General features: G+C 43.4%; 1 protein-coding gene across 26 annotated transcripts in view; it reads left to right on the top strand.

Annotated features, from left to right (window-relative positions):
* Window positions 1–26,838, top strand: part of SOX5 (SRY-box transcription factor 5) — a 609,841-nt gene that overhangs the window by 460,593 nt on the left and 122,410 nt on the right. For all 26 annotated transcript variants that reach the window (XM_077178076.1, XM_077178082.1, XM_077178072.1 and 23 more), the window contains 2 exons: window positions 9,051–9,223; window positions 11,410–11,478. In XM_077178076.1, the coding sequence (XP_077034191.1) occupies window positions 9,051–9,223; window positions 11,410–11,478 (242 nt within the window). The remainder of the gene's footprint in view (window positions 1–9,050; window positions 9,224–11,409; window positions 11,479–26,838) is intronic.

Raw genomic sequence — 26,838 nt, 5'->3', positions numbered from 1 at the left:
GCTCTGCAGCTCACCATAGCACAGGGGTTTGTTCTGTGTGAGAAGCTGGGTTCCAGGTCCCGGGCAGTGCCAGTGCAGGTGGTTTGATGTGAGATGGAGCTGTGCTTGCTGCAGACTCTGCTTGTGCCCCTGTGCTCAGGGGATGGGGCACCAGAGAGTAGGCAGTGAGGGGTTTTAGGGCTGCCAATAATGGCTAAAGAGAAATAATCCATTCAGCGATACTATAGCTCATCAGAGCCCCTGAATTAAAGACATATGTTATGTAGATTCAATGTATGGATTAAAAGGGATAATCTGGTAGGTGACACACAGAATCTTGAGATAAGTGAGCTGTGCAGATTCCTGTATGGATTGTGAGGGATAATTCCAGTTAAGTAATGCTGCACAAGTTGAAGACAAGTAAGCTCTGGGTAGTGCTCAGGTTATGTGCAGTAATCCAGTGAGTGACACTTTGGATCACATAATCTGTAAACTAAAGACAAGAAATTCTGCATTTACATGTGGACAGGAAGAAGGAGGGGGAAAGGGAGAAAGATTATTCATGGGGAATACTCTGGGTTTAAACCTTTGACTAATACAGCGCAGATCCCCAGGAGATGTGTCAATTTTGCATTTGCAAATTAATGGTTCAAGAAGGTTTGCAAACTTGTGTCAGCTCTGGGTGTTCTGCATTATTTTTTCTGTGAGTAGTATTGTAAGTGGAGTGGCAAGAGAAGGAGGGTGAGAGTCATAAGTGAAGGAGGTATGTTGGATTGTCAGCTTTTAATTGTGATAAATTCAGCATTTGTTGCAGCCTACTTGGTGTCTTCTTTGTGTTTACTTTTTTGAGGGGTTTGATAGCAGCAAATTGCCAATGGAGCTTTAGTGCTTTGTTAACGTTCCAGAAGTGCTGGGGTGCATGGGGTCCTGCCCAGCTGCACCCAGGGAATCCTGAGTTTCAGGAGGAAATTGGGCAGGTTGGTCACAGGGCAGTGTGGTGCCCTCAGGCTGCAGAGAGGCATCCAGGGCTGGCTGAGCCAACACAGAACTTCTTCGGGCCAGGAGAAAGCCTGGGGGAGAGGCAGTGGCTGCATGGAGCTGCTCCTGTTTGACCTGGAATGGGAGGTTAGCTGAGGGTCGTGCATGGGGAAGGCAGGGTTGGAGGAATCTTTTTTAAAGCATCTAAAAATGTCATTTTATGGCAAAGCAGCTAATTCAGGTTGTTCTGGATTTTTGTACAAAAAGGTATTTAATTTGGTCTCAAAAAGTCAGGTTCTAGTTTTATTTTTAAGATGTGATTATTGATAGAGATGATGGAATAAAATTGAACTGAGGTAGTAAATGCCAGTGGCTTTGTTTGAACATATGGGGGCCAAACCACTGTATTTAAAAATTGTTCAGAGAGTTGGTTGACAAAAGGGTCCTAAAGCTGTGCTTCATGGTTCTAAAATTACCTGATAGAGCTGAAAGCCACTGAGCTACAACTGCCAGTTTGTCACAACAAAGCAAATACACACACACACACACTTTTTACTCTTTTTCCTGCTGCTGCATAAAATTCCAGCAGCAATTGCTATTTTCCTAGCCTGGTTCTAACTTGTTGTCTAGACAGTGAAACAATGAGCAACCTCTGAGAAACGGTCTCAGCACAAACAGAGTTGTCTGTTCCTTTTGTAACCTTGACAATGAGTTGCTAACCTGGTTGAATACCAAGCCTTGTTTGTGGTCTGCTGTACCAAAACTCACTTCTGACAGCAAATGAGGAGTGCTCAGTGACAGCCTCTTTCCAGCCTTGTGAGACACCAAAGTGCAGGTTTGGTACAGAGCAGGCAGCTGAGCTTCTTTTTCCCCACAGAATGAGAGTTCTTGAGGCTGGTAATGGCAAAAGAGGGTAATTGCTCATCATTTGGTTTTACTCATTCTTCACCTTGCTCTAAAATCATAAAAGATTAAGAAAGTCTGTCTGCTGAAATAAAAACCTTCCTTATATCTCGCTGTCCCACAATGGATTTTTACTTGTCAGACAGAGAAGATTCATTACATAAATCTGTAGGTACAGGCCAATCAGTTTGAATTGTGCACTTTTTCTTTCCTTGTTTCTCTTTCTGGAGCCTGTGGCTTGTCAAGTAAAAAGCAGTCAGAAAGTTTTCTTTCATTATGCTGACTCGCCCCAGCAATAGGATGAAATAATTGAATTTAGCAAGGTGGGTAGTTATAAGATGGCAGTCATTGTGTAGCAAAGTTGGCTTAAATACTTAATGAAAAATGCCAGTTTTCAGATGTTTTTGTCCTGACAGCTGCAGGATTTAGTGGCCTGAGAAGCTCTGTTCTGGTCCATAGTGAGCACTCTGCAGTATTGATCAGGGAAGCATCAGCACAAGTTCCCAAGCACAGACCCACACGTCCCAGCAGGTACAGAATTTAAAGTGCAGTCCCACTGCTTGGCCATAAACGTTTCACATTGCTGTTCAGGAACAGGGGGAAGAAGATGTTAAATTGTGAATTTACCTCAGCCACTTAGATGTGTTCCTCAGCCTGCTTTTCCTGGAGGAAACATCAGCTCCTCATTGCCTCGTGTGTGACTTCAGCAGCACAAATGGGAATACTCCTCTTTACATTTATGTCATAAATAGAATTTTAGATTTTTATTGAGGGAGAGCATGACACAGATTAGTTTGCTTTAAAGTAGAGGACTAGGTGGCCTGTTTTACTTTTCTTATTTCCTTACTAAGCAAAGTCTTGTTGGGTTTAGATTTCTAAAATGTCAAGGTTAAAAGTAGCACGAGGAGTGAGGAAAAAATAGTTGAGACTGGGATGAGAATGATACTGTGGAGGAAAGATGCTGTAAGAAAACCCTCTAGAAAAGATAGTTATTTAATGAACTGCTGATAATTTTATTTATTCTTTGGCTTTGGTACAGTTAGGACTAGTAGGATTTTACTCTTTCTGAGGACAGCTTGGTTAATAGATTGTTCAGTTTGAAAAACCTTCGTTTTTGTATCAAGACTGTAACCTTTGGTGGCTAAAAAAGCCTGCTGAAAAAGCAGAGCATTGCAGGAAATGCTTGGAGGTGACTCAGCCTTTAGCTCATGCATGGGCTGCAGCTCAGCCCTTGTCTCAGGGCTGTTACATCAAAGTCACAGAGGCTGTGCTGTGGCAGGGCTCCTGCTCCATGAGCTGGATGACATCAATAATTGCTTCATTCATAAGGGTCCCCTTGGCTGAAACCCTACCTCATCTCCAACTGGGTCAAACACAGACTTAATTATCTATTTAACGTGTATTACTGTTAAAAGTCAGTGGGGAAATTCTTGGCTTTGCTGCAATAGTTCTGCTGGTGACTTCATCAGGGCCAGCAATAAAACCTCCTACACCACATAAAGTGCAGAATGACTTTCAGAGAGTTGCTAAAAACTCTGTGCTTTAGTTTGCTCTTGAAAAACATAATGCATGCCATCACCTCAATACCTGCAAACAGTCTTTAAGAAGATCAATTAGGTGGTGCTTTGAAATTAAAAAATGCTTTATACTGCATGCTCTAATTATTATTATACATCTTAGCATTATTTGAATACAGAGCACTTCAAAATATTCTTATTTCCATTAAATGAGTTTTTCCCCCATAGAAAACTTTGTAGATACAGGAGGCTTTTTTTTTCCCTTTTGTAACCACAGCTAATGATACGAACATAATACAATATTATTATGTCTTCCAGCCTTTGTACTTGCACATTGTTTTCTTTGATTTCCCTTTGAAAGACGGATCCTGACAGTTCAAAAGCTGTTTAGGCAGTCCCTGTGACAGTATAAACTGGCTTGGCAGGTGGATTTCAGTGCCTGAGTGGGTTGAGTGTGCACAGAGCATCCCCAGCAGTTCCTGGGGAGGGGACAGAGGGTTTGGGGACAGCCCTGCCCCTGGGGCATGCACATCCCTGGGCTGGCTGGCAGAAAACACTCCCACTGCCTCAGCATTTGCAGCAAAAACTGAAAATGCCTGTTACAGAAAATATTGGCTTTCCCAATTTCTCATTTACATTCTCGTTCTGTCTAATAAATTATAACAAAGTATTTACTGTTTTGATCACAGAAGCAGTTCCTCTGCCTTTTTTTTGCTCTGGTTCTGTTTTGGGTGGGTATGCCAAGGTTTCTCCTGTTCCTTTTCTCACTTTATGTGTGTCATTTGGTCATATTGGTGTCTTCATTCTAATGTTTATTAAAATGTTACTGTCACTGCCAGTCTGAGACTGTGAATCAGAACTAAGAATGTGTAATAGTTTATTTCACATTTGAGTAAATTTCTTCTACTACTTAAACACTATTATGGGTAGTGTTGATCTGAGATGAAGTTTAGGTTTGCCTAGAATGCCACTAATTTGAGTCTTCTTTTATTGCCATCTGCTGTGGGTGCTGCATCCACAAACGTGGGGTTTTTTCCTGAGTTTCTGTTCATGGTGATAGAGGACAAGCTGGCACATCTGGAGAGCATCTTTTCTTGGTTCTTTATGCAGTTACCAACCTGCAGTGTGTGCTTTGATGTCCTTTGCCTGACCTGTTTCCCTCAGTTGTGGAAAACCTACGTTCTGCCATTGCAGTAGGAGCACAGAGAGCACCTACAGCAACCTCCAGAGGGGCAGGTGGTTAAAGGCTTTGTTAGACATGAAATGTGCAATTTCTGTTTGTCCTGGCTCTCAGGGTAATTCAGAGCAATTCTTGGGGCATGGTTTGAAGCTCTCACTCAGAATTTCTGTGGAGCGGTCCAGCTTGCTGTCAAGTGATGGACACTTGGGGTTTTCTGGCAGCCCTGCTGCCTGGCTGGGGTGAGAGCACTGCAAGGTGTCAAGGCCAGCTGCAGGGCCATGCCCAGCTCCAGAGCCACAGAACCATTCCCATCTCCAGGGCCATTCCCAGCTCCAGAACCACAGAACCATTCCCAGCTCCAGGGCCATTCCCAGCTCCAGAACCACAGAGCCATTCCCAGCTCCATCTTGGAGCATCCCCCAGGGAGTTCAGGAAGGAAGCAGCTGCAGGTGGCTGCTGGGGACAGGGGTCTGCACCCCCTCCCAAGTTCCAGCAGGGCCAGCAGCCGTGTGGGTAATTCAATAATTCCTGAGTAGCATCATTTGAGCAGCTGTCTTCATTTGTTGTTGGGTTAGTTGCTTGAAATACTGACACGTTTTGCCCTGTGAGCTGCAGGATTCTTTAAATGGAAATCCCTTGGCTGCCAAGACACTTCACACCATGATGCAGGTTTGGATCTCGTGCAGGTTAACACAGAAGATAGTGAGGGTAGGACAAAAGTCCACCATCCTTGTTTGCCTACAGCACCTAGAAAAGGGTAGAGAACCAGCTGGGGCTCTTAACTCTGTACTGGTTTTTGATACACCAGGAAAAATTCCTGGAAGTGATTGTACTCATGTGGTGACCCCACTGTTGGCCTCAGCTCACCAATAAGTAAATAAATAATCTCTCCATGCTTTGGCCTTTGTATGTTATGCAGAGTAATACATGACTGGCCATGGCAATGTGAAATGGCACTTTTGTTGACCATTTTAAGAAAAGTAAATATAGGAAAGGTGTGCTAGGTAATAAGGCTAACATAAAACATACCAAACCTAAACTAAATGCAGACATTTAACATTATTATCAAGACTGTCTGATTCAAGTACTTCCCTTTTTTTTTTTTTCATTTTCACACATTTACAAGCCAGCATTTACCTGCAAGATATGTCAAAACTGTGATTCATCATCAGTGGAGCTTCCATAGATGTGTGAGTAAGACAAGGGGAAATTGCACAGAACTCACCATCTCTCATTAGAGCCACATAGCTGATCTTTTATTTTTTTTTTTTTGCCTCTGGTTTTGTGCAGTTCACTTGGGAGTATGGCTATCCAAGTACTTACTTTGCAAGGAATTATTACCTCAAAGAATAGAAATTATCATTAAGTACTATTCCAGTTACTGGAAGGATGGCTTAGTCCTGGGAAAAAAAGTACCTACTAAGCCATGTTTTCCTGGAAGTATTCTCCAAGAGAAGTTTTTTTTTTATAAAGCTGATGCTGATAAATTTTCCCTTTTGGTGTATTAGCAAACTGAAATAGCTCGAGAAATATAATGCAAGAAGTCTGCCTTTTGTCAGACTACTTTCACTCCAGCTGTATAAACCCCAGGAATTATGCATTGTACTTGGTAAGTAGGATATAAAACACCCCTTGTGGGCATTTCAGATTGTCTTTAAGAATGGAATAATAATAATAGTGAAGAGACTGAGTGAATGTGTGCCTGGCTGCAGTGTGGTGTTGGTGTCTGCACTGGCAGTCACTGCCTGCTCTGAGCTCACAGTCATGGTTTGGGTTGGAGGGTCAGCAGGTCTCTCTGCAGTGCCCAGGGACACTTTCATTGTTCAAAACCCTGAAAGTTGAACATTTCCAAGTATGGGGCATCCACCACTCTCTGGGCAACTTGTTTCAGTGTTGTACCACCTTCACTCCTTCCTTATTTCTAACCTAAATTGACTTTCTTTTAGCTTAAACCATTGCCTCCTGTCCTGTCACAGCAGGCCCTGCTAACAGGTTTGCCCCATCTTTAAAAGCTCCTTTTAGGTACTGGAAGGTGTCTCTGGAGCTTTCTTTTCTCCAGGCTGAGCAGCCCAAACTCTCTCAGCCTTTCTGAGAGAATAGAATAGATCTAGAATAGAGAATAGAACAGATACAGAATAGAATAAATATTCTCTGAGAATAGAGAATAGTGCTCCAGCCCTGGTGATGCCTGTGGCCTCCCCTGCACCTCTTCCAGCACATCCCTGTCCTTGCTGTGCTCAGCACCAAGAGCTGCAGGCTGCACTTTGCTCTTGGCACTCAGATGGAGCTGCTGAAGGGCTTTGCTGCTCTGTGCCAGCCAGGCAGGCTGGTGGGATGTTCCTGTCCCTGCCTGTGCCCTGCTCAGGTCAGTGGCACATGGGTTTCCTTCCCAGGGAGCCCAGCCCCAGCCTGGGCACACAGGGCTGCAGAGCTTTCCTGCCTCTCCTGGGAACTGTGAGCTCTCTGCCTGTCACTTCACACATGTGGAAACATTTTCCACCTTTCAGATTAACTTAAAGATGGGGATTAATTTAACTTTACAAAGGGGTTTTTGATTCCCAGCTGAAAGCTGCTGTAGGAGCTGAAAATCCAGGGATGAAGCAGCAGTGCTGAGTGTTGGTGTGTTTGACAGTGATTTCTTTCTGCTTGCCCTCACTCAGGGGCTGAGGCAATCCTGTGTGCTCCTTCTTTCTGTAGGACCTTCTCCCCCTCTCTCATGCCTGCATCCACCCCTCAGTGAAAGTTAGGAATGAAATATCTGCTGAATAAATAAACACGGAATATTTTGTTTTCAGGTGTTTCAGTGGCAGTATCAGCGCATGGCAGTCTCCATTAGAGGAGCTTTTTGGTAAATCCACATGGACAGGCCAGGCAGGGGCTGCCTCCTAGAACAATTCTGCACCTCTTGGAAACACGCACCTTTCTCCTGGGGAACAACAAATAAAGGATGCAAGAGTGGCAATAGAAACCTCTGATTAATTCCATGGCCAGGTGGCAAATGCATGACTTGTAGCAGCTCTCTGTCTCCAGTGCTGGAAGGAAAGCTCATAGTTAGAAGTGTTTTCTTCAGCCCTGGGAGTGTTTTAGCACTGGCTTCCATTCCTTCTCACAGCTTTTAGCAGAACAGGTTTAAAGGCCTATGCTTTCTGTTGCAGTGTGTTTCTCAAGTTTCCAGCTTGTACCACAGTTTTTCTGGAGGCTTTATCTGAGAATATTCTGCTGTAGTTCTTTGTTGTGTGGTGAGAATATTTTCACAGAAATTTCTAGAACCCTAATGAAAAACAATTCGGTTGCATTTCTTCTGTCACGTTGTTTCTGGTGATTCTATGTGTTTTTCCACTTGCATATGGCTGTCTACAAATGGATTTAAGTGCCTGCACTTGGGTAACGTTGCAAATGGGATGGTGCTCGGGATCACATCATTGAAATTAGGTGAAAGTAACAAAAAAAAAAAAAAGGAAGTTAAGCTCAGTATCAAGCAAAGAGCCCTCCCAGTGCCACCTCAAGGACTTTCAGAGCAAGAGCAGAGGATTCACCATCACAGACATTTCAATCCAGTCTAGCAGGCTGTATGAAATATTGTGGGGAACATTCCTGCACTGGCAGGGGGGTAGGCTAAATGAGCTATTACCAGCAGCTCTTTCCATGTCTGACTGATAGTTGGCTAGGAACGTGCTTGCTGTAGTCGCCAATTTTTTTTCTTTTCCCTTTTTTTTTTTTTTTCTTTTTCACTTGGAGAACACTGGTGACATTGGCAGAAGAATGCTCCCTTATAACCACTGTCCTTCTGGGTAGAAAAATAATTTCTTCAGCATGGTTCTGAAAGTGAGGTAGTGAGTTCCTCTGTGTGTGTCTGCTGAACTCCACTATAAAAAACATCTAACAACAGTACAAATGAGAGTGATGATGAGTTGTGTTTAACTCCCATTTTGGATATGTTTATAAAAGAATTTGTCCTTTAAAATTGCACCTCAGTGGCAGCAACAGCAATGGGAGTTATTGACAGTTTAAATACTGTATAATTTAATCCTAATCAGGGATGTGGATGATCTAACAGGTTATAGAGGGATTTTAATGCTTACTCTACATCAATGCTTTGATACTACAGAAACTGCATCTTTTCCCTAAGTTTCTGCCATAAATGTTTTCTTACAAACCTTAAAGGGTTGATTTTTGCTCCCCAGTGTTTAAAACTTGAAACTTCCTCAAAATAGGCAGTATTATTTCCCTCTGTTAATCTGACAGAAAGGCAGTGCAGAACAGATGAAAGGGCAAAGGAGCATTGAAGGGGGACTCCAGATGAAAGCCTGTGTACAGATTTATCTTCCATGTAGAGGAGCAGGTCTTTGTGCGCACCATACTGCAATCTGCTGCTGCTCTTTGCTTCTCCTGAAACTCTGCTTGCAGTAAAGCTGCAAAATAAAGAGAAAATAAAGAGCTGCATCGCTCTAAATGTTCTCTCTTCTCTTTCTCCCCCGCCATGTGATGCCCAGGGACTCCAGAGAGCCTGGCTGAGAAGGAGAGGCAGCTCATGGGCATGATCAACCAGCTGACCAGCCTGAGGGAGCAGCTGCTGGCAGCCCACGACGAGCAGAAGAAGCTGGCGGCGTCTCAGATCGAGAAGCAGCGGCAGCAAATGGAGCTGGCCAAGCAGCAGCAGGAGCAGGTGAGTGGGTATTGCACTGCCTGCAGCTCCAGCCACCTCTGCAAGGGCTGCCCAGCACCTTGGCTTTAGCCCTCATACCCTAAAAGTGCACCCAGAATCTTTTCCGTTTGTTCTCCAAGGTGGAAAGGTTTGAACAAAAACGTATCAGGAGAATGCTGCACAGTTTAATCCTGATCATGGATGTACATGATATAACAGGTTATAGAAGGATGTTAATGCTTGCAAATTTGATTTGCAATATATCCATCTTGGAGTTGTTCAGAGCCTGCAGCCAGCAATGCCAAGGCTGTGGGTTCAGTCTCCTCATTCAGGAGTTGGGCTGGATGCTCCCTGTGAGTCCCCTGCAGCTCAGAATATTCTGCAATTCTCTATTACTTTCAATACTGTTAGGGTTTTTAAACTGTCTGTAAATAAACAGGCACATCCAGCACTCCTGAATAATCCCCCAAAGCTGCTTTAATTAAGAAATACTGAACAGGTATAAAAAGAACAAAATGCAGCACTTGGATTGTAACGTGAGAAATGGAGAGGCTGGATTTTGCCAACTGTGGAAAAAGCAGAGAATAATATAAAGTCAGTGAACAAGTGTGGCTCTTTTTCTTCTACACTTCAGAGGCTTGATTTTCAGTTTTTGCAAATATGCCCTTCACTGAAAATGCAAACATGGTTTTCACATGTGATCACTTCCAATGGGCACACATGGACACACAACATTTTAGGCAAAAATTTAACTTCTCTCACAGATTTCACTGGGCAGATTTTAACAGAAATTAATGTCTGCTTTCATACTTGAATGCAAGCAGAGAATATTTAGATATCTACTTTAAAATTTTATCACAGAACTGCAGCTCTGTGAGTTTTAAACTCACAAAATTCTTTGAAATCTGTCATAGTTGTCATATTCAGTGTTGGTATTGTACTTAAGCAAGTCTTAAGATTTCTAAGGCACTGCTGCTACCTTCAGACATTTAAGCCTTGGTTTTCCCTGGTTTTAATTATTTAAAATTATTAATTTAATTCTTTAAAAACCTTATCTTATTTTGGCCTGAACTCCCACATGGGGAGAACAGAAGTTACTTACCTTGAGCTGCAGAATTTGCATCCTGCTGTTGTTAGGACAGCAAAGGTAGAGGAAGGAGTGAAGGTGGAATTGGCAAGATTCTTTCACCAGGAGACATCCTGTATGAAACTATTCCCTTTACCCTGCCTCCTAAAGTCACCACTGTCACAGGGATTTGAAAGTGAAAAAGAAAATGAAGACAGTAGAAAAAGGCAATAAGAAATTAGAATAACTAAGATTTCTTTTAATTGAAGAAATTGTGTATACTTCTGTATTATGCAGAAATGAAAATATCCAAACTCTGAAAAAAAATGTAGTGATAAAAATCATTTTTCTTTCTTAAAGAAAGGCTCCATTCTTGCTTTTTAAGTTCAAGAATGGTTTATCTCCCTCCAGCCTTTAGAACTCGTAACTCCATTCTGTTAATGTCTGCTTTTTCCCTTCATGGGTGTAAAATGTGTCCACGGCAGCACTTGCAGTCATTTAGGGAGAGGGGGGGTGGAAGTGCTTCTGGAAAACTGCACTTGGCTTTGAGAGGAGGCTCAGAAGGACTTCACAAAGCAGGCTCATGGTGAGCCTTGTGGCCTTGCCTGCCCCCTCAGCTCCTTGCAGCTGATACACACACTGGAGAGCCAGGGATTTTTCCAAGCTCAGTTCCAGTCTCTTTGTGCCTCTTTCTACATTAAGAAAAGTACACTAAGAACCTTCCTCCATGATGTCAGATTGCCATTTTTTAAAAACTTTTTGAGCAGGTGGTGCCAAACAGAATAATATTTCTGGCCATACTGCCTTTTTGCTTTTTCTACCCTTTTCCACCATTTTTTGGTTTCTCTGCTGGGGTTGTTCTCTCTGCTGGGAAATTTTGGCAGTGCCATTATTTCAGTAAGATTTTTGCATAGGTCCTTGTCTTATGTGCAGCCCAGCATTTTCCATAAGAGTCCCTTTCTCACTGGTGTTAGCAATGAATTGAACACATCCCCCTTGCTTCAGCAGCAGCCTCTGCCCTCGGGGGTTCCTCGGCTCAGAGGAGGGATTTAAAGAACTAAGCAGGGTCAGAGCTTCCTGTGGATGGACTCTGGGAATGGTGATCCATATCTCATGTTTCTTCTGTGCCATTTCTTCACAGATTGCAAGACAACAGCAGCAGCTTCTGCAGCAGCAGCACAAAATTAACCTTCTTCAGCAGCAGATCCAGGTCAGAGACGCATCTCCTCCCACACCCCTGTTATTCTTCCTTTCCCTTCCCCACTCCATCCCTCAGCCATTGTTGCCACAGTTTCTTTAAGAATCTCTGCAGTTGGCTGGCATCTTGTTTATAGAAACACAAGAGGATTTTCTTGTCATTAGCAAAAACAAGGTCAGTTTTTGGAAGGCCTTATATGATTAGCATGGTTTTTGTAGGGTCAGGAAGAAGCTGTTAGAGGAGCTGGTCATGCAAGCAGACATTTGCAGGACCAAATCCTCTTTCCTCAGGAGTGACAAAAGCATTGCCAGAAAGAGTTTGTTTGGAACCAGTGTCCTACAACTCTGTTTTTGAGGCTGTGCTGAGGTGATTGATAATCGTCAATGGTTGATAATCAAGTGCACCTTCTTCCCTCTGCCTGAGGTGTTGGGAGACTGGAATTTTTTATTTGTGGGGAAGTATTGTGTGAGTGAGAAGCTGACCAAAGGGTTGGTTAGATTCAGGAGAGCAGCTGTGTAAGTTCCAGGTACCTGCAGGTTTGTTCCCAGGAGTAGAAGTTGGTAAACTAGCATGCCCAGTAAACTTTATTTAGCCTCTTTCTGCCATACTGTATTCAGAAGTTTCTTTTCATGCCAATGACTGTATTTCATTACTTTTCTTCCATGTGCATGCCCCTGTTTTGGGAACAGTGCAAATCAGTTTGCTGTGGAATAACAGGAGTGGTTAATAAACCTAATACATGGGATAACAAAGGAGAGGTTTGACTTTTACAGATACCTGGGACCAGGATGGAATCTCTGCTTGTTCAATCATGCAGTTTTGTACAGAGCATTGTGAGTTGCTGTAGACTCTGTTCTATTTGTTCAGTAGCAGCAGGATTCTCCTTCCAAAGCTTTTCATCAGCATTTCAGAGGGAGTTGCCTAAAATTATCAATCACAATTGTAAGCCATTTAAGAAAACCTAATTCCAGCCACATCAGAGGAGTTTTATGGCTTCATACTGGAAGAAAACTTGGCTGTATTATTCCAGAGGACATTCTGTCCATTTCTGGACTTGGGCATTTATGAAAAACTCCTGGGAAGGTCCATCCCTTTGTTACAAGGCAACTTCTATACAAGATGTGCTTTGCTGAAAATGATTTTGAGATTGGTAAGGCTTGGTTTGGCCTGTGCTCTTTTCTGCTTCCTAATTTGTGTGTGGGAGGGATTTTTATTTATTGCTGCATTTTTAACAGGGCTTTAAAAGAAAAACAATAGTAAAACCTGTACAATAGCAAGGAAAATATTTGTATTTTTAGCATTTAGCTATGGCAGCGAGAGCGGAAGTTGTTTTATAAGCAGTGAATAAAAATAAATTGAAGTAATGTAATTTGACCCCAACCCTTTTAAGTTTTAATGCCCTGTAGATAAGAATGAAGTATGTTGTTTTTAGGGTAGTGAAGAAAACCCTGGTTATTGATAATGAGATATAGAGCCTTTCATCTCTTGATCCCTGATCCAAGTTTGACCTAAGTCAGTAGTAAATGAAAGTCAGCCAAGTCCCATCTGATGGAAGCTGGAATCCTCAGGAATGATTTGGGGGTCTGTCTCAAGAGATTGCAGATGCAATATTGACCCTGCTGAGGTCAGGATTTCACCTCCAGGGTCCACTTCACACAGACCCCATCGGATTTGTGGCACCCTCCTTTTGGATGGTCAGGCAGGAAAGGTCAGGAATGGAGCGGGCAGGGAAGCAGTGCTGCTCTCTCATTCCCACAGAGCTGATCTGTGTGTGGTGAAATTTGGGTGATACTGCACAGGCAGTCTGGGCAGTTCCATGTATGATTCTGAAGTCTCATGAACCCTGGCTGAAGCCCATAACTCTGAAGGGAAAAACATTTAAAAATAAAAAAAATCCTTATTGACAGGGAACAAAAAGCAAAACATTTCTCCTCAGCTAGTGACTGTCAGAGAAGAAACAGTTCTTAAAGAAATCACCCTTTGTATATAATTTAAGGCAATGAAGTCCCCTTAAGATGCCCATGTATAAAATGAGTGAGTGAGTCTACAGTCAGCCTGTGAGTTACAGGAGGTGGAAGAAAACTCTGACAGGAATGTAACTGTGAGTTCAGCTTTCCTGACCTTGCCCTAATTAATCTAACAGGCTTCTGTCACACTGGCCTGAAGTTTTGAAATAGCATGAGATTTATTGACAGGGAAATATTCCTACAAAGAGTGGATAACTGTTTGACTTAGGTGCAGTTGAATGATTGTGCTGTAGCTGTGAACTCAACTTATTTATGACAAAGGAATCGTTTTACTTGAGCCAATTTTTTTCTAAGCTTGTAAGAGTCGCCATAATTCCATATAAATTATTACACAGAAAAAAGCCACTGAAATATTGTATTGAAAGCATAATACCCTAAGGTTAGAAAAAAGCATAACCTGGCCGACCCCATGATTTATGAGTCCTTTCTCTCGGTGTGCTAACTTGGAAACAGTTCCCTTTCTCCTTAGCCCATCACACAATCCATAACCAGGGAGAGGCTGTGAGTCCCTCTCCTCCTCAGAGGACTGCAGCTGCTCTGTGGAACTGCAGCTCAGTTAAACCAGCACTTCTGGGATGCTGCAGAAAGATGCTTTAGTTCTTTGAGCTCAGAAAAATGTGCCTGGCATGCGAGTCTCTAAGTGGCATGCCTTTTCCAAGCCCATCTCTGCTGAGTTCATTGGAAGGTGGTGTCACTAAAACAGAAAACAAGGGGTTTGTATAGAGAGTTAAGTAAGCTGGAGAAAAGTTGCAGATTGGATTAAATTTGAGAATGACCTCAAAATGCTAAAATAGGATCTAGATGGGATTTTGTGTTTTGGCAAACGTTTATAATTTTTTTTTTGACTTTTCAGGATGTTCTAGACCTAATTTGTGAGGAGGTTTGAGTTTCTCTGAATAATTAACTGACCCTCCCCTGTTTTTATGGCACTTTGGGATGCATCCCCCCATGCACACTTTCTGCTCTGCCCAATCTTTGTGTGTGAGGTTTTCCCTGTGAGCTTCCTGCCTGCTGAGTGTTGGTGCTGTTCTCCCTGCACCCCTGGTCCTGCTGTTGTGCCATAGATGGAGCTGGAATCTGGGTTTGCACAGCCCTTGTGCATCAGCACCCCCAAAGGTTTCAGGCTGTATTTGAGGCAGAAATTGTAGGGCAGGCTGACACCTGGTATCTGAGGGCTCTAGCTGCTCAGAGTTAAGTTAGAAAGTCTCTTTTCCCAGCCTGGCAGTCAAAGAAGGAGTCATAGCTCTTCACTTCTTGTTTTAAGGTTGTTTATTGTTTCTTATTTATAAAATTCTTTCTCCTGTCCTGCCGAGTCCACTCAGCAGGTCAGACAGAGGCACTCTGCCTGCCCCCAGGGCAGTGTTATCTTTGTATACTAAAATCTACATGTACAGTGTTTACAGTTACTTCCCAATACCTATCACCTATGTTAGACAGTGAGCTTCTACTCTAAACCAATCCAAAAGTTCCACCATCACAGCAGAAGATGGAGGCCAAGAAGGAGAAAGGCTGGACATGCCCAGATTCCTTCATCTTATCTCCTGAACCCCATTCTAAAAACCCCAAAAAATCTGTTTTTCACCCTGTGAGAAATTCACTGTCATTCTACTGAAACTTTTGTGGCTTGTAATTCTTCATATAAGGTTGGTAATTGTTTTTTCCAAGGGCTAAATCAAAGGCACAGAGGGGTCCTGGGCAGGGGCTTGAGCCCTCCAAGGCAGCCAGAGGAATTTCCTGGGTTCTGACACTGGTACAGCTCAGCAAGTTCTTGGGTGTTCAGCTCAGTTTTGTCCTCCAGGGCCTCAAGGGAGCTCTCCTGGGTACCCACTCCTCTTCTGTGGGCCCCCAATCTCTCCCTGGTGCCCTTCCCCTGAAGCCTGGGCATCTGGGGCTCTGCAGCTCCCATCTCAGCTGGGCATAGAGGGGCAGAGGCTTGGGATGTTCTCATGGGGCTGGACTGGGCTCCCAGAGGTGTCACCCCTCCTTCCAGGGTGTCCCTGAGCCACAGGGCACCAGGGAGGGCTCCTGCAGCCCAGAGACAAAGCCTGGCCCAGGATGCTGATGGAAGGCTTTGCTTTGGAGCTCACTGACAAATGTCACTTTAATTGAACTGTATTTAAAATGAAATATGGTTGTTAAAATTCATAAAGCAATTCATATTCAGTAGGGCACTGTTGATAAAATAGGTCAACCTTGCAGCCTAAATTGTGATAAAACTGATACTGCTAATCTCACAATTTTGTGGAAAACCTGACAATGTTTTATGTTTTTCCCTCAAGCCCCAGCTCTTGGAGTCATGTGATGACAAAAATGCCAGCTTTCATTTCTCCCAAATGTAAACTTCCAACTCTCAGATTTCCAGGCAAAATCTGAAACCATGAGCACTACAAGTTCCAAAATTAGAAGGCAAACAAAACAGAGGCCAAATGCTGTTTTCTAATCTGTTCTGATTTTTAGTCAAAATTTTTTTTGGAGAGCCCAGCTCAAGATCTTGGAACACTTCAGGTTGCCAATAATGTAAAACTAAGATCTCAAAGCAGCAGGCAGCAAAAACGCTGCTTTACAGTGTTTCTAACGTTTAGGCCACAGTTTTGTTTGACTTTTTTGGTTTGATACTGTCAGTAATTGGTTACTAATTTGTGTTCTTTTCTGAGTGACATACTCAGCCCAAGAACCAAGTGCTTTCTGAAATTGAGGGCAATTCCTGCCAGAAAGCAATCTGTGTTTCAGGAGAGGGTTTCCTTTTTCCTTCAGAGCTAGAGCAGATGTTTTAATGGGACCCTTTTCTTGTGAGAAGGTTTGGACCCCTGAGAGTGAGGGCATCCCAGCTAAATTCTGATGCAAAGCTGGAACCAGTGTCTCTGACCTGTTCCACCTGGTACCAAATGCCTGAAATGTGGGAATTCATCTCTCCAGCACTAAAGCTGGTTACAGAGGGAATAATTTTATTCAGGGCTGAAGGTGCACACAGGAGATTCTGCAAGGGGTGTACAATCTCTCTGTGCAGTTTTTTAGAAGTTTTTAGAGTTTGTTTTTTTTTTTTTTTTTTAGAACAGTTTTTACCCCATTACCATAAACCCCAGGCCAGGTACCCAATTCCCAGTCCTTTTGTCTATCACTGCATTCTTGGACCACGTCTCTTCTCATCTCCCAGCTCTCCTTGCTGAAAGCAGCTTTTGCAGGCCTTGCTCCTCTGCTGAAAGTCTCACAGGCACAGCAGAGTGGAATTAACCCTTTCAGTGTCAGCCCTGCCAGGGGGTTTGTGGCTTTGCCAGCTCCTGGGTGGGCGCCTTGCTGTGGGCTTGATGGCCTGGAGCTCTGCAGAGCCTCAGCAGCTTGTCCAGGGGGGAATGTGGGCATTGTGAGCCCTGGGGCTGCAGCCTTGGGGCTGTCCTGGCTCTCTCCCTGCCCTGCATGTCCTGCCAGCTCCACAGAGGGCTTTCCCCTGGGGGTCTGCATCCAGGTTTGCATCCTGTCAGCTGGCTCTGTCCCCTTCCCCATCACTGCTGTGGGTGGATGAAGAGGTGCTGAGTTCTCAAAGCAAAATATTCCCATTCTCACTGCCTTCTGAGGTTTGGGATGTTCCAATTTGGAATGTAATAAAAGTCTTGAACTTAGAATTTCCTGCAGGATGGCTAGGCTATTTCTCAGCCAGATCTGTTTTTCAAAACAGAGCTGTGTTTTTGGGGAGGAAAGAGGGATTTGGTTTCTGAGTTACACCGAAGTTCAGCAAAATATTTCTTAAGCTTGACATGCAAAGTTTTGAAATGACACAGTTGTTATTGTCAGAACTTTCCAAACAGCAAGAGGTTCTGGGCTGATTCCAGTCTTCCAAAACAGTGGTAGAGACCTTCTTCCAGAGTGCTTCAGTACCATCATTTACCCACCAGTTATGGCAGTAATTTTTGTTCTTTAGAATTGTTATTTGCTCTGCACTCCTCAAGTGAGCAATTGTCTGTTACCCAGAGCTGGCTGCTTGATATCCAGGCCCATTTGTGTTCTTTTTGGTTTTTTTGTAGAAGGTGCCAGTTTCTCTCTCTTGTTGGGAGAAGACACAGATTAATTGACTGTACAAAAAGAAATGTGAAGATTTTTTTTCCCTGCCCCAACAAGTTTGCAGTCTTAAATTGTATTTCCAACATGGCTAAGGCATTTATTTTCTGTATGCTTCTTCAAAACAAAAAAACTCCAGCAGACCACTATATGAGCTAAATTCTTGGAGAACTTTGGGTTTTTAACAAGGAGGGCAGAGATCCTTACACCTAATCTTTGCCCTGTCAGTGTCTCCTCAGGACAGCCACAAGGTCTTGGGGCACTTCTCCTGGTTCCCAGCCAGAGTTCTCCAGGGGTTTTAAAGGGCTGGAGGGGGTGAGTCCTTCACTGGAGATACAGAAATGAGCAGGGGCTGCACAAGGGCCTGGTTACAGATCTAGTAATGCCTGTTGCTCCTGGATTCCTGTTTTCCCTGGGAATTCTGCTGTTCTGAGAAGTCAGTGGCAGCAGAGCAGGGCTTTGTGCCGCTACAATCACTTTGCAAGGCAGAGCAGAATTAGTTTTTCCACAACCAGAGTCCTCTTTGCATGTTAGAGAGAGGTGAGGACGGAAGGTTTCCTTGGTAAGACAATAAAACTGCTGAAGTAGTGCCTGATCCAGCTCCCACTGAACATGGAGAAAAGGCTCTTGTTTGTATGAGCAGGACTTTATGGGACCTTTCTTTAGTAGGAAACTGTGAGAAAGTATCTTCCTCCTCGCTCTCCAGAATATTTTTAGGGCAGGCTCTGTGCACTGCAGCGGTTTGTTTTCGCTTTTGTTATTTTTTTTTTGCCGGCGTGGATGTGCCGAGCTGCGAGTGCGCGGCCAGGCCGAGCACGCTGGAGCCCTGGTGGATGTGGGGACGCTCTGTGCACATCCATCATGTGTCAGGAGCAGCTGTTCTCCTGCAGCTCACGAGCAGGGCAGGCTGCACTCGGGGAGAGCCCAGGAGGAGTCACACTGCAGCCTTTCCCATGACTCTGCAGCCCCTTCCCGAAGCCCTGAGCTGCCGGCAGAGAGGCAGAACAATTGCTCCTCACAGGGCTCTGCAGCTGATCTCCTATCAGTTATCAGAGGGACTCGCCTGTCCCTTGGGCAGCGAGAATCCCCTGGGAAAGAAGTTACTCAGAGCCACACACATGCATGCACAGAACCAAAAACAAACAAACCCAAAGAGAACAACAACCCCAAAAAAACCCAAACAAACAAACCCTTGGGGCTGGGGGGGAAAGAGGGAAAAGAAGGGGGGAAAAAAAGAAAAATCAGTGAGAATGGGCTAATAGCTTTCTGTCCTCTCAGCTTCAGCTAATAACATTTGTGCTAGACTGGACTTTTAAGTAACCTATGGGCCTTCATGTTCTTCCCTTAGCAGGAAAGTAAAGTTGTATAAAAGGTTGTTGGGGTCCTTATGTGCACTTCTTTCAGTGCAGAGGAGCAGTTTGCACCATGGTTTTAACTCCACAGGTAACCCTTAGCAAGTTTCTGCAGGTAGTTTGATCTCAGGCCTTTTCTGTACCCTTTTACCATCCACATTTGTGTACTGATGGTGTTGTGCCAGTACAAACCAGGAGTATCTGTTTAAAACTTGCATGAGCTCAGTTGGTCAGAGCATGGGTTGGGGGTTTGATCCCCATACATGCCACATGTGAGTGGGTCCCTTCAAAACTGAGAGTGTTCTGTGGTTCTGTGAGCTTGAATGTATTGGAAATGCAAGGGCATGTTTGATTGAGGTAAATCAGCATTTTTTTGCCTATGCTGAGCTACTTGATGGCAATAGCACTTGTTTTCTCCAGTGTTACTGGTCCAAATGTTCTCAAATTATAACACTGTTTTGAGCTTCATGCCTTTTTTTCTTGCCATTTTAGCATCTTTTCTTAATTTACTTTCTGTTACTGAGCTTTCAGTGTTCCCATTTTCCACTTCTCTCACACAATCACAAGGAGAGGCCAGAAACTTTTTTTTGTAAAAAACCAGAGCACTGAAACACCCAAAATAATCCAGCATCTTAGGCTGTAAGGAAAAGGCCAGGCCAGTGGTCAAATCCAGTCCTCACAGCTGGCAGCATCATGCTCCAGGGCCTCATCTTGGTCTCTCTCTCCTCAGCAGGCATTTCAGGGCCCTGTCTTTTTTTTTTTTTTTTTTTTTTTGTATTGTTTTCAGATCCCCTGTCCAATTTCTGCATCTCTCATCATCAACTTTGACCATTTTCTTTCACTTTCAGCTGCCTGGTGCTGAGTAACCTTTCTTAAGCAGCTGCCCACCCTTTCCTGCAGCAGCTTCTCCTTTGCCAGCCCTCCTTTTGCCCTCCTTGTCTGTGTTTCTATGGCCTTATTGATGGTTTTGTTTGGCATTTTGCTGGCTGCAGAGCATCCCCTGTCATTCTGTGAGTGTTTGTGCTCAGAGTGGGTGGCCTGGGGTGCTGTGTGAGCTCTACCTGTGCAGGTGTGGGCACAGCAGGGGCACAAGGTGCCACCTGGAGAAGCACAAGCTTTCCATGGCCGTGCTCTTGTCTGTGTAATCCTGAGCACTCCTGCTGTACAGCCAAAAACAGGCTGCTACTGCTGCCTCTGCAGTGAGGTGAAGCAGGAGATAACAATAAATTTTTTACTGCTGGCTGGCAGAGGTGTTTAGGATGTGTTTTCTTTATATCTTCATCCGCCCCTAATTGAAGATGCTTTAAAATTGAATGACTAGCAGTCAAAACGTGTTTGCTTCAAACTGAGAAGAAAAATGCTGGTGTCTCTTCTTGCAAGCTGATTGCGCTTTGTACACAGCTGACAGCCACAGTCACTTTGAGTGACTGATAAGTGGGAAGCTTTGCCACTTATCAAGGAATGCACGCTGAAAAGAAAGGACTGGAGCCGTTCAGATGCTTTGGCATGTTCAAAATAACATCTCACATCAGTCAGGCTCAGAAGCACTAGGAGACATTTCAAAATAAACTTTATATCTATCTATCTATCTATCTAGAGGCAAGAATTCAATTTAACAGACAGATCTCTGTGTGGCATCACACTGGCTCTGGAAACAAGAGCATCCTTATGAGGGTCACCAGTGCAGAATGACTCAGATGGCTGCATGGTTGGAGAGCATTTGTTGTAGGGTCTCACCCTCCAGAACAAAACAAATTTTGAAAATTCATAACTGCATTTTATTTTGGGGATTTCTCTAAATTGGAGGGTTTGGCCCTGTTGGCCAAGTAATGTTTAGTTTATGTGGCACAGGACATCCTGAAGGATCCCAAAGAGAATGACACTCTAAACTAAATTCAGATCTCATTTATTTCCTCTTCAGTATTATGGAATATGCTTGGGATTGCATGGCTCTTTCTCAGAAAATGGCTCTTAAGGGTCCTTTAGGAGTTTTCTGTGTTTTGTAGTGGTGCACATCATGAACAGAGGATTTAGTTTTTTGGGTCAATGTTTGTTAATGTTACTGTTTAGTGACGTGCATAGGAGGAGATTCTGGCCTGCAGGAGTATGAGGGTGCATTTCCTTGTCCTGGCTGTAATTGCAGTGGGGTCACCAGGGCAGGGTTTGGGCTGGTCCCGCTGGGTGTGATGATGTTTCACCTGTTGGATGTGCAAGCACAGGAGGTGGGATCGGAATCTCCAGCAGTGGGAGGACAGGGAGACACAGGCAAGTAGTGTGTCATGTCCCACATTGGAATTTGGACAGAACATAGTGTTGATCTGCATCCATTAGCACTACTCAAACAAAAAACCATCCATTAGCACCTCTCAAACAAAAAACCTGCTGCCAGGTTCACAACTCTTACTCTAACAACACTGGGGGTGTTGGTGTATAAGGATCATTATCTTTTGTTATGATTGTAAGCACTGGGCACCTCATTCTGCCCAGCTGATTCCATTTGAAATGGTTGTTTTCCAGCCAAAATGGCTGTATTTGAGATAGGAATTAATTATGTTTGGCATTCCAAGGTTGCCACCAGCACCCACACCTGTGTCAAGAGGAAGATCATTTAGTTCCTGTTGCCAGTGACTGATTCACACTTGCCATGTTAAGTGGTCTCAGATCTGTTTTGGTGGCTCATTCAAACCAGAGCCTCTCAAACTCTCCCCTGGGATAACGGTTCAAGCAATTCAGAGGGAAAAGCTGGTTCTACTTACTGAATCCATACCATTGTCTTCACCACCCTGTGTTCTCCTGGGTGTCCAAAAGCTGATGGTGCCTTACCCTGCATGGCTTAGGAGCAAGGGGAGATGGCAAGAGGCCAAGGGGGGGCAGTTTTGATTTAGTTGGCCACTTTCTGTCACTTATCTGCTGCTGAATTGCAATGTGCAAATTACAGTGGCAGGCAGCTCTTAGGGAAGAGTAAATGAAATGTGTCATGGTTCCTTGAGGGGCTGTGATTGGAGGGGTGATGTGAGTGACCCCCAGCTTAAAATTCTGCAGAAAGAGAGGGAGGGAAAGGTGAAAGAAACTGAAACTGACACTTTCACTCGTCTTGTGGAAGTCTCAGTTGAACAAAGATTACCTGCAGGCTCGTGGATCTCGTGTCAGCTGTCTGGATTTTGCATCTTGTATGGAGTCCCCATTAAGTTCACTTTTCATGTGAAAGTTGAATAAAATTTGTAACGTTTAAATAATTTTAAGGAGCCATTTCAGATTTTTATTCAAATGGATTTAAAATACACTTTGGAGAAATTTAGAGGTATATGTCAGAGTTTCTTGTATTTAGAATTAAAAAAAAAGAATTTACTTCTAAATACAAGAAACTCTTGTTGCAAGATAAGCATAATAAAGTTATAAAAAATAAAATGAAGACTTAGATGGAAGGTAATAATAATGAAATGAGGCAAATTTAATTCACAGTGCTTGGAGCTCATAAATATTTGGTACAATTTTACAAAAAAATATTTTACAATGTACATGTTATAGTGTTTTTTATCAAAATTGGCTTATTTAAAAGATGAGAGTGATACTGTTCAGCAAATTATTCTGAAGTTGGAACTTGGATAGTTTCAACAAAATACCAATTTAAAATGGATTTGACAAATGATTGAAATATTCCTATACTCTTGTGTGCTGTGAACACTGTGTGCAAAGAAATACATTATTTAGGTAACCAAGTAAGGCATTTGGAAGTTACAAGTGCCAGAATGAAGTGAAATTGATACCTTTATTTTATTCTCATGTGTCTTGGTCATACATGTTGAATAAAAAAATTGCATTCCAGAATTACATGATAATATAACTTTAAACCGAAATCACAAGTGGGAAAATTAAAATTATGTTGACAGCCTTAATTCTGACATTCCCTGATGTTCGATTCCTTGACTTTTCTGGCAGTGTGGCATTGTTCTAACTGCTTTTCTGTGTGGTTTGATGGCTGTAAAAGCTCAGAATGCTGGTCCAGCAGCCCCTTGCAGTGTATCTCCAGGTCAGTTTGGAGTGTCAGCATGGGAGAGGTGCCAGCTGGCACTGCACTTACAGGAGAAATGCTGGCTTCTCCTGGGCCAGACAGACAGACAGTTCCCTGCCTGTGGTGGACAAGAGCCTGTCCTCTGAAGTTCCCTCTTTTTCTGTGTCACATTTCCTTTCTTCCTCCAGTTTGAGTTTGTTTTTTTTTACTTTTGGTCTCCATCAAAATAGAGAAGACTTTTTTCCTGTTGCTGTCCTCTTCAGAAAGGCAGATGAGGGATGGAGTGCCTTTGTTGAATTTGGACTGGTGGTGCTGAAAATGGAGTTTGACCTTTTTTCTTCAGCACCCTCCATTTGTTCCTCCCATTCTCCCTCAGTGGGGTTGGGACTGGATCAGTTTGTGCCACAAATCAATTATTTTCTCCTAATTTACCACATTCCTTGTGCTTTAGCAAAACAAAACCCTGAGGCTGATGGTAGAGTGTTTGATAGAAGCTGTTGCAGCATTTGTCCCTTTAAAGCTCTGTGGTGAGAATATATTTTCTTATCTTGCAAACTGTATGTGGAATCTTGTCTGCCATTTAAACATTTCTGAGCTGCTGTGAATAAGCAGGAGGGGCTTTTTCATCTGCTGCATGTAATAAGTTTTAAGTTAATAATATTCCTAAGAATCACATTCATCTAAATTGAGCATAATTGCCAATTTCTTTAAGCCTGGAGTTCAGATTTGTAGTGCAAGAATCAGTCAGCATCTCTGAGGCAGCTTTTGGTTCCATTCTCACCTTACACACACGTGTGAGATGCCTCAGACACCTTTTTGTGCATGCATTGGAAATGCCCCATTTTAGATATCAAACAGGACTGCTTTGCTTTCCTAAACATTGATTTTCAATGACTCTAAAGGAGTTTAGGAAGAAGGAAGGATGTTTTTCCAAGTGGGGGCTACAGGTTGTGAATAGTTACTGAATTGCAGCTGATGGTAGCTGGGAATTTTTCAGGGCTTTATGAACTCTCCAGCCATGCTGGCAGTTCTGATCTGAGATCATGGCAAATAGAGAGAGCCCTGAATTTAGGGCAGGGCATTGGTGATCACAGAATTTCCCAGGGATATGCAAACAGACTGATGCATGTAAAACAAGATGCAATATAGGCAAAAATGGACTCTAATTACTTCAAATTAGAAAAAAATCCAGAAATAAAACTTTCAGACTTCTTCTTTTCCCCTTCTGTGATTCTCTGAATGTCTCCATGGCTGTAGACACCCTGTAAATGTTGCTTCTGTTTTTCCATAGAACCTGTTTCTGGAAGCAGGAGGTTTCCCTGGGTAGGATAGCTCACCAGATACATGATAGATCCAGGAATTTCTTTGTCATTATATTGGTAAGCAAGGTTTTGGAGAGCTGATATATTCTAGTGACCAGAATTAGAAGTATGCTCTATTTTTTGCATTTATTCTTTATTTGAAATGAAAGGCAGGCTTCAAATTATTTTTTTCAAGAATTTTAGCTTTCTGTGTCATGAGTATCAGGGTGTTCTTTAACTCTACTTCCCTTGCATTATTTCTTAGGGCACAGTTCAGAATTCCTGTCTTATTGGTACAATCAGAATAAAGAAACTTGAACTGTAATCAATATACCAACACAGAACTCTGTATCCTTTGTTAAGAATATTTGCACTTCTTATGTAAAACAGAACATCCATTCTGGGAATTGTTCACATCCCCTTTGTGTACTTGGGTGGATTTGTGTAAATCTCAAGTTTGCTTTCTGCACCTTTTGAGAAGGTTGGTTGAGCTCAGTGTCCTCTTAGCAGAAACTCTTGCAAAGATCCCATGGGAGGAAAGTTGTCCATTGTGTTCCTCTGAAATCTGCCTATCTTTTTTCCTGGAGCTGGGCTCAGGCAAGTTTATTCTTCCACTCAGAGATATCTTAGGAGGTTCCTGTCCTTTCTGGTGCCTAGGAAGCAGGGCTCAGATATATTGTATTTGTTGCCATCATACAATCTGTGCAACTTCCCTGCAAATATAGAGAATTGTGCTTTCCCCAGCTGTTCATTTGATAGGATTCTGGTCCTGCATTTAGAGCAAACTGTGCTTCTGCAATTCCCATTGTTTGGAGCATGGCCTCCCTTCTATACCTATTGTTTGTTTTGTCTTTTTTGTTGTGCATAACAGGTGTTTCTTTCAGGCAGCCCAGGCAGAAAGGCAAGGGCTTCCTTTATGGCAGATCTCTTGAGACTTTGATAAAACTCTTCTTTGTGATAAAAATGCCAATGCCTTTACATGAATTGCACGTGAAATGTGTCCTTGCACAATTTCTCTGTCCCTCTGCCCTCCCTGCTTCTCTGGCTCTCTTTTGGTGGGGTGGGTTTGCCTTTTCTCCTGTTGGCCAAAGAACTGATTCCTTTTTACCTTCCCAGTGCTGTGCTCCCCTCAGAGCCTGGGTGCAGCCACAGGAAAGGTTTAAAAACAACAAACTGTTCCTGCAGAAAGAGCTTGCTTTCCTCCCAGTGTGCCTTGTCACTGCCCCCACAAATGCCATCATCCTCAGAGGAGCTTCCTCCCTGGGAGCCATGGGTAGAGGCTGAGCCCTTTCTGTGCATCCACTGAAGCTGGCCTTGCTCTGGTGGGTTACAGGTTCCACAGACACTTTTCTGTCTGCCTTGCTTTTTTCTTTCTCACAACCTCACCTGGAGCTGAGCAGGAGCCACTGCTGTTCATCTGTTTGTGGCTCAGCTGTGGGGATGCTTTGGGGAGGTCTGCAGTTGTGGCAGGAGCTGGGGGGTGTAGTAGGCAGAATGCCCACATAAATCAGAACCTGATGCCACCTTCTCTAGTGTACATTTAATATTCTTTCAGCTTTTTGTTTAGAGTAGGCCTTCCACACTCCAGTACAATCCTGGTGGCTGACTCACAGGTGATAGGAAAGGCAGAGAAGGGAAAACCGAAGAGGGGCAAGAGCCTTGTACTGTATTTTTGGCTGGTTCATTGGCTCATATTGTTCAGGTGTCCTGACAGAATATTGCTGACCTGTAATGCATTATTTCCATGCCCTTCTCTCCGTGCCCAGACATTTATTGGTTGGAAGCCCCAGGGGTGAGCAGATACAAAGCTGTGTTAGTCACAGGAGATGTAATGGATGTCCTGGGAGCTGTGCCAAACAATTAAGAATATAGGCATGATGATTTACAGGGTAAGCAAAACCTCCAGAGAGTGTTGCATCTGTACAGGCTGCCCTGGGAAGCTGCAGAAGGGAAATAACTTTCACCATTTCAGGGTTCAAAAGGCAGTGCATATCCAGGGAATGAGCAGAGATGGACTCCTGCTTTCAGTCTGGGACAGAACCTTTTGCTGGTGACTTTCTGTGGCTTTGATCAGTGGATCAGGCTTCCAAAATGTCACCCACAGTGCCATCAGCTGCCCTCCTGCAGTTACAGTGGCAGGGGTGTCAGCACAGCCTGGATGTGACACTAGCTTTGGATCTATTTTAGTGCTTCACTCCGTGGCACTGGCAGTGGCAGCATCTGTGGAAAATCTGAAGATAACTGTCAGAAAGTGAGTTTGAAGGGTGTTTAATTTAGAAACATTGAGCCCCCCCAGGCTGACATTTGCTTTAGCATGCAGTAGATAACAGGGGAAGATGGGACTTTAATAATGCTATATAATACTATTTCCTAAAAGGCTTCTTGCTCGTGAAATATGTTGTGTGCTTCATTACTGATTGACTCAAAACCCATGAAGTTTTACTTGATCTTACTATGGTAAAATGTTTGCATGTTGATTGAAGGAGCCTGGAATTCCCTCCTCTTGTACAAAACAGCACAAAATCCAAACATGAGCGTTTAGAGACACTTTGTGCTGAAATAAATGACCAAGACAAGGACAATTGAGGTTACAATTTTATCAAGTTCCACATGGCTTCTTCTCTGTA

Source organism: Agelaius phoeniceus, chromosome 5, assembly GCF_051311805.1.
Source record: "Agelaius phoeniceus isolate bAgePho1 chromosome 5, bAgePho1.hap1, whole genome shotgun sequence".
NCBI classification, from domain to species: Eukaryota; Metazoa; Chordata; class Aves; order Passeriformes; family Icteridae; genus Agelaius; species Agelaius phoeniceus.
Note: the sequence above shows the minus strand (reverse complement) of the source record. Positions and strands in the feature narration are given on the sequence as shown.